Raw genomic sequence first — 11581 nt, 5'->3', positions numbered from 1 at the left:
ACTCTGGCAGCTAAAGAAATCAGAGGGCTGCAATTTTAAAAGTATCAGTGCCACAAGAATTGAAACTTTAAAAAGCCTCTCCACCCGATTGCTTTTCCGCTACCAACTACAGCCTCACTGGCTATTTTTATTTCTTATTTTAGAAGGCAGTTGGGGCACTACATGCAACTGCCGTGTTACCCCCTCAGTGAGAATTAGCCCTTTCCATTGAATATTCTATTTATGCTTTCAGTTCTTTACATTCGCTCTCCCATCGTAGAGCTCCACGCAGCATTCACGAAATCTCTGCTCTCCTGCACTGACCAACACAGTCCTGCAAGCATAACTTCCACGCCCGCTTTCTTCTTCCGGCCAATTTCCCCAAGCTGTCTTTTGGAAAGTCCAAAGGAAGAGCTTGTGGCAGGGCGGGGCATCTGGGCAAGAAAGCACATGTACACTCAGCCTGAGCCACCGCCCCCAGCGTAACAATGAGCCCTCTGTGTCAAGCGCCAAGCCAAACCCCACCCATCTGTTTCTGCGCTTTGAGGAAATTGGAAATCACCATCCAAAGTTTTATCTGGACAAAGGAAGGAGGCGGCACAGCCAAATCAAGTATATATAAAAATATTAGTTTTATTAAAAGACGCAAACATCTCTGTAGGATAATGCCACAAGAACAATGTCTTAGAACAGTCTGGGTGTCTGTGGGCCTAATGAATAGAGCTTTTCTGAGAGTAAGGATTAAAGGCCTTCAGTTCCAACTGAAGCAACACCCGTTTTTCAATACGGACACATCAGCAATCCAAGCCAGCTCCCCCAGAAGCTTGGAGGGGGGAGTTTACGTATAGCCGATACCCCAGCAGGCAGAAATACGCTAATCGTCTATCAGTTCTTCCAGGATCAAAAGAAATAAATAAAATTAAGACCCTACAATCATTTGAAAGAAAGCCTTAAAACACAACCAAACCAAAATTCTGCCTGGGCCGTCGCTCGGTTATAACCAGTCCCTCCTCATGAGTCACTCCTTAGAGCTAGTTCACAGGCCCAGCGTTATAGACAGGAGGCAGCACCCGCCGTGAGTTGGCTTTCACCCAAGGGTGCTCCATCACACCCTGAAGTGGCAGTCGATCAGCCGGGTTGTGGCGCAGCAGCTTTGAAATCAAGTCCCGGGCTCCTTCTGTCACAAACGGGGGGAACTTAAGATCTACCTGTATTTGGGGTGCGGGAAAAAGAGAAAAGGGGGTCAAGACCACGCACGAACCAGAGAAAAGCAGGCATGGGAGGATTTAGCAAGGAACAAATGTTTCTTCGGATTCTGAAAGCATCTCTCTCTCTCTCTCTCTCTCTCTCTCACACACACACACACACGGAAACACATCTCTGGTACTTGCATTGCTAACATATTTAGGCAGGAAGCAAGAAGGCACTGTACAATGATCTGCTAAATATTCAGTGTCTTTAGAGGGCCCTCTTAATCTCTCAGAATTTTGGCCGGGAAGAGGCATCCTAAACTTTTATGGTATTTCCTGCGGCCTTTTATCCCAAAGAGTGTCAAGTTGTGTACTATTGCTGGCATCCGTCTGTCTCAAGAGGCAATGGAGTGCACCTCCAGGGGTGAAGTCAAACGGCTGCGTTAGCAGCACCAAAGTGACCTTCCATGGTGTGCAAGCCTGGGCAGTGTGTCTGGAGGTCCTGGGCTGCCCAGACAACAAGACCACCCTCTCAGCTTGGCCGATGTGGCCCAAAGGAAAGCAGAGCAAGGCGTTTGGCACCAGCTTGGCTGCAGAAGTTGCCGGAAGTACAAGGAGTACAAGGTGCCATCCAACCCCCTCCACTCCTGACCAGGGCTTTCTTAAGCATATGCGGCGCCGGGGTGAAAAGATCTACCCGGCGCCCCCCCCCCAGGTTGCCCAGTTCCAAGCGCGCAGGAAGTCAGAGCCGGCCGGCCGCCTCAGCGTCTCGCTGGCTTGGTCACCCCCAAACTCATGGCACAGAGCCACCGGCAGTAGAAGAGTCTGCCACAGCACTCCAACTGACGGACGGGCTCTTCCCCGGACTCAACTCTCGGGTCCCTGCTGAAACCCAGTAACTCTGCACGGAAATGGCTGGCATGAGTGACAATTGTGAGCCAATTGTGAAGACAACTGCGAAGCTCACCGATACAATGCGCCGATACGTCTCCGGGGCGGAAGCGGTCTCGAAGGGCGGGTGCCCCACCAGGAACTCGTAACACAAGATCCCGATGCACCAGTGGTCCACCTTCTCGTTGTGTGGTTTGCCTTCAATCATCTCAGGGGGCAGGTAGTCCATAGTCCCACACATGGTCTTTCTCCTGAGGCAGAGCAGGAAGTCAAGGGCGGTTAAGAGCTGAAAAGATCTGGGGCAGTGCAGTGAAGAACTAGGGCCTCGGATATCCTGAGCCTACCAGGGCGAACCAAACCAAGGGTGCCCCCCTTACCTGAGTGAGGGGGCATGCACGGACCAGCCGAAATCAGCAATCTTCAGCTCCCCTTTAAGCCCCATAAGCAAGTTCTCCGGCTTGATGTCACGGTGAATGACCTTCTTGCTGTGACAGTAGAGGAGGGCATCAGCCAGCTCTTCCATGTACTGCAGAGGTGAAGCAAAGAAGGGTCCGTTGAGTACACCTTGGGACACCAGTGCCTCGCTATCCCAGAGAGACTTGAACCCACTGCCCTGCTCCTTTGGTGCACTGGTAACCTCAAACTACACCCTTTGAATGACAGCCAAACAGATCAGGCACAATCGGGGAGCCTCAGTGGCTTTTGCCAACTCTAGCTGGTGTGCCCACGATGACCGTTCTTGGACAGGCATAGCCTGGCCAGGATGATTCATGCACTGGTAACCTCAAGATCTGATTAATGCAAACAAACTATTGCCAGCACCGATTCTTAAAAGCTTGCACTGGCTGCCCATGTTACTGGGCCCCGTTCAATATTCTTGTATATAATTTACTAGATTAAGAGTCTTAAGGACACCTTAAGGACCAGCTGATCTCTGCACGTTGACGGAGGTCTTCAGGGGAGGTTATTAGTGGTCGTCCATAGTTCAAATGTTTGGCTTATAACCACCAAAAACCCAACTTTGTAGAAACCATTCCAGACTGACATTAGGCTAGACCCCTCCCTGAACTTCAGACTCTTGGAAAAGCCTTTTCTATTTCAGCACGAGTGTTAAGCATGGTCTCAATTTCTAGTGTTTATTAACAATAGGTATAGTAATCTCCCTTCTGTCTGTCACAGCAGCAACTAGGGAGAAATTATCTTAATACTGTAAAGTAAAGGGACCCCTGACCGTTAGGTCCAGTCGTGTCCGACTCTGGGGTTGCGGCACTCATCTCGCGTTGCTGGCCGAGGGAGCCGGAGTACATCTTCCGGGTCATGTGGCCAGCATGACTAAGCCGCTTTTGGTGAACCAGAGCAGTGCACGGAAACGCCATTTGCCTTCCTGCTGGAGCGATACATATTTATCTACTTACATGCAATGTACAGATGCTAAATTTTGTCATCCACATGAATTTATACTTGCTAATAGTTTTAAAATGTTTCCAATAATAACAACAGGGACACAGGTGGTGCTGTGATTTAAACCACTGAGCCTGAGTCGGCGGTTCAAATCCCCGTGACGGGGTGAGCTCCTGTTGCTCGGTCCCAGCTCCTGCCAACCAAGCAGTTCGAAAGCACGCCAAAAAGTGCAAGTAGATAAATAGGTACCGCTCCGGCGGGAAGGTAAACGTGCGCTGCTCTGGTTTCGCCAGAAGCGGCTTAGTCATGCTGGCCACATGACCCGGGGAAACTGTCTGCGGACAAACGCCAGCTCCCTCGGCCTGTAAAGCGAGATGAGTGCCGCAACCCCAGTCGTTCGCGACTGGACTTAACTGTCAGGGGTCCTCTACCTTTTAATAATAACAGTAGTAGTAGTAGTAGTAGTAGTAGTAGTAATGTTTTCCCTTTCAAGGATGGACATTAATTGCTCTTATTCAATGTAGGGGTTTTCTCTAATTCAACAGTTCATGTAAGCCAGGCATGTCCAACTGGCCAATCGCGGGGCATCCCTGGTTGATCCTCAACAACTTGGTGAAGGCTCCCCAAAAAAAGCTCAACAACTTTGGTCAATCCAATGTGTAGATCACTGCCAGTGGGGTTTTTTTTTTTTTACAGTGGGAAGAGATCACAGTCTCTTGGGAGTTGGACATGCCTGATGTACACCATTTACCAATGGCTCTCTGGGGTTTCTGGCAGAAGACACCCGCCCTGTGTAACTCCCTCCCACCAGATGACAAAGAGAAAAACAACTACCAGACTTTTAGAAGACATCTGAAGGCAGCCCTGTTTAGGGAAGCTTTTAATGGTTAATATATTGTATTTTAATATTCTGTTGGAAGCCGACCAGAGTGGCTGGGGAAACCCAGCCAGATGGGCAGGGTATAAATTATTTGTTTGTTTGTTTGTTGTTGTTGTTGTTGTTATTAATTATTATTATTATTATTATTATTATTATTATTAATACTCTCCTGCTGAGCTACAGCCCATCCCCTGGCAACATCTTCCCGCCTTTCCGGCCAACGCATGTGGTGCCTTAAGGTTGCAGGGCCCCCAAGCTGTGATTTAACCTCCGAGCCCAGGCGCAGTGATGCGCAAGCTCACCGTGGCGCTCCTCTGCTCATCGAAACGCCGGTGCTTCTGCAGTTCCTTGTAGAGCTCCCCGCGAGGGGCATACTCCAGGATCAGATAGACACGCTTCCGGTCGTGGAAGTAGTTGTAAAGGCGCAGGATATTTGGGTGGCTGCAGGAAAGAGGTGGCGCATTAGAATCTACGACCGGGGAGCGGCAGGAAAGGAAAGAGACATTAAAGGGATGAAGATCCATGGGGCCACACAACTGCCAGCTGAGGAACCGCTTTTAATTTAATAACATTCTTTCAGTGCTTTTTCTCTTCTCGTTTGCCGGGTCTTTGCGAGAGACAGAAATTTAACCAACATCTGTACAGCCGGAAACTGACAGGATTTTAGGGGCAACAGCTTCTACACCCAAAGAGACTGCATCTTTTCCAAAAACTTCCTTGGCTGTTTTTGTCCATGATGTGGGAATGTTTAGGAGTGTGGATGAGTATATTATTTATATATCTCAATCCCAGCTTGTGTGAGCAAGCTCCAAACTTAGCAGAGTTACATTCCCTTCTAAAACACAGCAGAAAACGGTTGCATAGGCTTGCTAAAGCCTCTATAAGAAATATATATTCCTGGTATATTCCCCTTCTTCCCTCTTAAAAGCAAAGACACAATACAGTACTGATTATTAGATATAAAAGAGTTTACTTACAGACATCCAAGAGTCACAGTACAGGCTCAAAGAGGCAGATAAGCTTAGATAAATCTATTTACATGTGGTGAAGCTGCTTCCATAGGGGAACAGGCTTCACCTCTGCTTCTCTCAGCTGCAAGCTGAGAGAGCATCCTGCTTGTTCAAAAGACGAGGCAAAAATGGGGAGTGTTCTTTGGGATCTGGTTCCCAGGTAAGACCACACCTACTTCTGGTTCCTGTAACTCAGTCCAGGTAAACAGGAAGTTAAGCCTGGAGGACTGAGTTACCTTCATGTCCTCTCTAGCAGTGTTGGGTTTGGCTGCTCTGTGTTTACATCCCACACATGATTGCTCACGGGAAGGGGGCAAAGCAGGCCAACGTTTAAAACTATTATGAACTTGGAGGCCTAGGGGCCTCTGGTCTTTGCAGTACCTGAGGTGACACTGGATTTCAATCTCTCGCCGCAGCTGATGCTCCACGCACTCCTTCTCCATTTGGGATTTGAAGAGCACCTTGAGTGCCACAATGAACTTGGACTCTTTCTCCCGAGCCAGGTAGACGTTCCCAAACTTGCCTTTGCCCAGAGGACGCCCGATCTCAAAGTCATCAATGGTGATTACGCGCCTGGGGAGTGGAGGACAAACAGGTTAGCTAGCATGACGGCCCAGAGGAATTTGTCATGTTGCAAGGAGGGGATGGACACCTTGAAACCCTATTGTTCCCCGCAGGGAGACTAGCCTGGCACCACCACTACATAACTTTAGGTACCAGGCAAAAACACCCCTCTTCTCCCAGGTCTTTGGCTCATTAAACAATCTATGGCCTTTCAAACTGGCAGGGTATTGTTTTGATTTGATATTACAGTCGTACCTTGGAAGTCGAACGGAATCCATTCCAGAAGTTCGTTCGACTACCAAAATGTCTGAAAGCCAAAGCGCGGCTTCTGATTGGCTGCGGGAAGCTCCTGCAACCAATCAGAAGTCGCGGAAGCCTCTTCGGGACGTTCGGGTTCCAAAAGAAAGTTTGGAAACCGGAACAACCGCTTCCGGATTTGCGGCATTCGGGCGCCAAAACGTTCCAGGGCGTTCAGAATCCAAGGTACGACTGTATGCTGCATACCTTTGTGTTTTTATATTTAAACTGCTCTGTGATCTTTGGATGAAGAGCGGGGTAGAAATTTAGTGAGTAAATAAACATGGCCAGCCAAAGAACGCAAGCCCCAACCCATTCCCAAGTCCAGAAACCCATTCGCAATCGCCACCGTTCTGAAACCAGTAACAAGAGAACTCACTCGGGGCCTTCCTTTGGCGGCTGAGCCATGGAGCCAGACTCAATAGGGACCCTGCCTGCGACAGCTGTGGAAGCAGAAAACAAAGTCATGCATATCCATAACACAGCAAGACCAACACAAGCCCCAGCATCCTTTACGACAAGCGGTCTGGGGGAAACCCAAAGCAATGGGATGCACCCGAGGCAATTTCAGCAGCACAGGAATCAGTGAGAGGCATTTCCAAAAAGTAAAAACCCTTCCCACCACAAAGCAGACCAGGTCTTACCCATATTCTGGGCACCCGAATCCTTCGGGCCGTGCTTTGTGCTGCTGGAAATAGCTCTGTGGGCCAAAAGTAATCCAGAAGGGGTGATGGATGATGGAGTGTTGGTATCCTTACAGGCAACCCTCTGAGCACTTGTCATGCTGTTCACCCGATACTGCAGGAAAGGGACAACGGAATCAAGAAATAGGAGAGAGGCTGAGGCAGGAGTTAGGGACTCTCCTTCATTAGCCCCATTCAAGGTCACATTTCGTGGTTTTTAAATGAAGGCGTACACACAGCCCTGTGTGCAAAGACAGAAAATCAGTGTATTTTGTATCAGTAGGTTTCCCGAAACACTCCAGTGATCTGATTTAGCTTGCTTATGTACTTGTACTTGCAATCTTTCATTGGAACCTGCCCAGAGTGGCTGGGGAAACCCAGCCAGATGGGTGGGGTATAAATAATAAATTATTATCATTATTATTACTTGTATTTTGTGAGCAAAGCAAATAACTTTGAAACTGTCGGGTTTGTCTAGTATTAATTGTATTTACAACTGACATCCATCCACTGTTACCGATAAACTTATGAAATGGAAAACCATAGAAAAGTAAAATAACGGAGAATGCTCCCCCTGACCTCATTGGTTATTTACCTTCATTTGAGGCCCCATTAATGTGATACTAGTAAAAGCCACAATTCAGAGCCCACGGTCTACCACACACACACACAGAAAGAGAGAGAGAGAGAGAGAGAGAGAGAGAGAGAGAGAGAGAGAGAGAGAGAGACAGAAGATTGGACTTTTGTCAAGAGCAGGAGATAAAGTCAAAGACTAGTCAACCAATTTTTGTCTATTACACATATAGTGGTACCTCGGTTTACGAACTTAATTCATTCCGGAGGTCCTGCGGCTGTGCCGCAATTTCCGTTCTCATCCTGGGGTGAAGTTCTCAACCCGAGGTACTACTTCAGGGTTAGCGGAGTTTGTAACCCGAAGTGTTTGTAACCCGAGGTACCACTGTATTCAGTTTAAACCCCCACCTCAATAAAGATTCACTCACCACCCACCACAACAGTTGACACATTCCCACCCAACGTATACTGGTAGTTTTCCCAGCAGTGGCAGATATAGGTAAAGACTTACTTTGGAAAGGCTATACATACTGCTCAAATTTTCCTTATTTGCCATCTTGGATCACAAGATGATCTGAAAGACCATCGGATATCAGAATCCTCAGAGGGACAGACAGCACAGCTCTGGTGTCCAGCACCAAGTCAGAAAGATGGTGAGCAAAATTACCGCAGCTCCAGTATTGAATCCCAAGAGTCACTCTGCAAAGGGTTAACAGATATCATGCTGTGGAACTGAACCAGTGTCAGGAAATCTAGGAGCCAAATGGCTCTTGGGACATGGGTTGTGGGCGCCAAATCAGAATATCTAGTCAACATTAAAAAAAAAAACAACACTTTTTATTTATTTTTCCAGAAAGCATGAACTAATATGCAATTCACATGTGACACATAACAGAAACTGTTGTTAATACATGTTTAATTTTGTGTTCACAATCAAAATGCAGTCGTACCTCCATTTACCGTAAACTTTGGGATGCGCAGCAAACCCAGAAGTATTTTACTGGGTTTCGTCACGCACGCATGTGCAAAGTGGTCCTCAGGTTGCGGAAACCTCGGGATCCGACCATCCACAATGGGAGGTACCACTGTATTGGCACAATACTTCAGTTTTCAAAAGACTCTATTCTTTATTGTTAAATTCTGGCCTTCTAAGACGCCCTGTAGCAACATCCTTCCACAGCTATACAGTGGTACCTTGGTTTACAAACTTAATCCGTTCCAATAGTCCGTTCTTAATCCCAAGTGTTCTTAAACCAAGGCATGCTTTCCCATAGCAGCGGGGGACTTAGTTTACAAATGGAACACCCTCAACAGGAAGCAAAACCTGTTCTTATTCCAAGGCAAAGTTCACAAACCCAAACACCTACCGGTATTTCTGGGTTTGCAGCGTTCTTAATCCAAGTTGTTCATAAACTAAGCTGTAATAAGAAAAAATCTGCCCTTATTCCCTTATGGGGTACACAAGAGCCCTTGCAAAGTCCCTTGCAGGTTCTCCATTGGTAGGAGTAAAAATTGATTGTTTGGAGTGGAATGGATCTAATAAATCTATTTAAATTGTTATTAAGGTAATGATTATTTTTCTCCTTCCTAAGTACAACAGAAAAGTTGTCCAAATATGAATGATTAACCTATTAAACTGGGGATAACAAAAACTAATATGAAAAGTTGTTACTCTAAAAATCTTCATCTATTTGCATATTAAAGTTGTACCAGCAAGAATTAGTCTTTATGTAGAAAACTATGATTTAAATCAAGCCTTACTGACTAGTGATTTAAATCGTGATTTAAATCAAATCCACCCTGATTATGTGTTGAAAAGCATTTCATACCTGGGGAAGTGCCACAGAAATTATAAGCAAAAAACATACCTCCAAGTTAGTAGTATGATGGCAAAGGAACTCCCCCTTCCCTGTGAGCTACTTTTTGCCTTCTTGCTTTGAGGGTGGGGTTTGTTTGGTTTTTTGGGTACGATCCAGCAATTTATAGACTTTATGAAACAAATATGAATGAGAGCAACCATATAATGCTACTTTCTGCACACTGTTCTGGAATAAAGGCCTCATCTGCCCTACAAGCATTTAAAAAAAAGCACCATACCATTTCAAGCAGCGGGAGGGGGGGGGTACTGGGAACTGTAGATTAGCTAAGGGTGCTGCTGAGAGTTGTTAGAAGACATACACACACCCAAAAAACAAAGATCTATGATTCCCAGAGCGGTTCAACAACCAATCCCTCCTCGCAGGGAACACTGGAAGGGGAATGGAGGGGGTGTCTCCTAACATTCCTCAGCAACCTTAGCAAACTATAGTTCTCATGATTATGGGGGGGGGGGAGAGATCCATGGTTGTTTAAAGCACTAAGAAGTAGTTTTCAATGCATAGTGTGGTTGGGGCCTTTACCCCGAGATCCACCCCAAGCCATTATCCAGCTAACCCCATGCAGCCCTGTGGCTCTCCTTCCAACACCAGATCCCAGTCTCCCATCACGTCCAGGAGGGTGGGAGCCGCAGTCCTGAAGGGGCACACGGGGGATTCCCTTCCTTGCCCCGCCGACCCCTTTTTCCTCCCACCAGCCCGCGAGATTCTCTACCTGCCAGCCAACAGCCTCCCATCCGCGTCTCCTCCAAAAACGCCTTTTCCTTCGCTTTTCAAATCTGCCCTCCCGAAGCCCTATTGGCTGCCGCGGCGTTCTAGACGCGCCTCCTAATTGGTTATCACAATCCAGCTGCTCCACCTCCCCTTCCGAAGGAGCGGGTCTCCCGCTTTTTCATTGGCTAATTGAAGGGCTGAGCCACCCGCCACTCGCGCGCCTCTCCTGCCCTTTCCATTGGTCAAGTTTTGACGTCTCTCCAGTAGCGTGCGGGTTTGGAAAGGGGCGGGATTTGCAAAGTAGAGGAAGGTTACCGATTGGATGATTCCCTGCGCCCTTGACGATGCCCGCTCCCGATTGGTTAAATCGGGAGCCGGCCCAGCGCAAGCTTAGTTGTTGCAAGGACCTCGTCAATCTTCCCCTCCAACCCCAAAGCCGGCCAATAAGAAACGAGAAGGAGCAACGTAGGGAGGGATATGTCGGCCATTTTGTGAAATGACAAGCATTGGGAGACGTGAGCCGACAAAGGGATGGGGTGGCCGCCAGGCAAACAGAGAGCAGGGCTAGGAACGAGGGAAGGGGCGGGGTCAAAAGCAAACGTGTGGAAAGAGCGGCCAATGGCCATTAACCAGCGTCTTCCGCTAGGCGTATTCCACCAATTGCAGACGAAGGTGAAAGTAGGCGGGCCAACGCGCAGGTGATGGAAATTTCAGTTGACCAATCACGGGAAAATAGAATTGTAGGAGTTGGAAGGGGCATCCCAGGATCATTTAGCCTAACCCCGAACAATGGAGGAATCAGGATAACTGAGTGAAGCTGCTCCCGGCGGTGGAGCCGTAATGTTTAATGGGCGACCTGAACATGTCGCTGCCAGTCAACAGCGCCTACCCTGCAGGGTCATTGAGGGGAAAACCATATTGGAGGTTGTCGCTTGCACGGTTCAACAGTAGGATTATGTATCACACCATGCGAGGAGATGGAGAAATAAAGCATAATTCTGTTTTTATAACGATTGCTGTTAGAGAAGGATCGTCAGTAAAAATCAGAAAGGAGCAGGCCGGGGCGTTGCTGTTCCCCGGCCAGCGGAGACTCTAATCATGTCTCATGCGCTCTCCGTTCATCATGTTCTGTTCTCCCGGAGGAGGAACAGGTAAGGATATACCTCACTGACGATGCTGGGCTCGTCTGGACGCCGGGGCCGCCATTTTGCGCACAGCCTCTCAGGTCACGGTGGCGCAAAGTGAGCTGCCTTGGAAACTTTCGTCGAGAAATTAAAACGCCTCCCGCTGCGGCATTTTGCACCGTTTCCCGCTGCAAAGCTTTGTGCAGAGCGGCATATAAACCACCCGGCCGAAGAGCCTCCTGCTTTCCCAGGGTGCCATGCGCCAGCTAATTTGCATGGGGCGGTGACGTCGCTCGAGAAGGTACAAAGCCAGCCCTACCGTATTTACTGGGAGGAGCGGCGTAGAGCCATGGGCCTCCGAAATTCTGTTTTTGTAAATAATTTTTATTAATTTTAATTAA

The 11581-nt window shown here is 48.0% G+C and overlaps 1 protein-coding gene and 1 non-coding gene across 2 annotated transcripts; both read right to left on the bottom strand.

Annotated features, from left to right (window-relative positions):
• Nucleotides 1-592: 592 nt before the first annotated feature.
• AURKB (aurora kinase B) lies at nucleotides 593-10156 on the bottom strand. The gene is made up of 9 exons (XM_033169919.1): nucleotides 10058-10156; nucleotides 7980-8167; nucleotides 6857-7010; nucleotides 6592-6655; nucleotides 5733-5924; nucleotides 4644-4782; nucleotides 2438-2586; nucleotides 2137-2311; nucleotides 593-1187 (listed from the first exon to the last, which is right to left on the bottom strand). Exons 2-9 carry the CDS (start codon nucleotides 8022-8024, stop codon nucleotides 1011-1013), a joined length of 1095 nt encoding a protein of 364 aa, XP_033025810.1. The 5' UTR covers nucleotides 8025-8167; nucleotides 10058-10156; the 3' UTR covers nucleotides 593-1010.
• A 942-nt stretch (nucleotides 10157-11098) lies between these two features.
• Nucleotides 11099-11230, bottom strand: LOC117059498. The gene has a single exon (XR_004427918.1). It is a non-coding gene; the product is annotated as a U8 small nucleolar RNA (small nucleolar RNA).
• Nucleotides 11231-11581: the final 351 nt, after the last annotated feature.

This window comes from Lacerta agilis, chromosome 14 (genome assembly GCF_009819535.1).
Source record: "Lacerta agilis isolate rLacAgi1 chromosome 14, rLacAgi1.pri, whole genome shotgun sequence".
Lineage (NCBI taxonomy): Eukaryota > Metazoa > Chordata > Lepidosauria > Squamata > Lacertidae > Lacerta > Lacerta agilis.
Note: the sequence above shows the minus strand (reverse complement) of the source record. Positions and strands in the feature narration are given on the sequence as shown.

Excerpts from the sequence above, each read along its gene's own strand:
- AURKB (XM_033169919.1), bottom strand. The coding sequence starts at position 8,024 with ATGGCAAATAAGGAAAATTTGAGCAGTATGTATAGCCTTTCCAAA. Across the intron at positions 2,312-2,437 it reads GTGCATGCCCCCTCACTCAG|GAGAAAGACCATGTGTGGGA; the intron begins GTAAGGGGGGCA and ends GCTCTGCCTCAG. Across the intron at positions 1,188-2,136 it reads CGTATCGGCGCATTGTATCG|GTAGATCTTAAGTTCCCCCC; the intron begins GTGAGCTTCGCA and ends CCCCAAATACAG.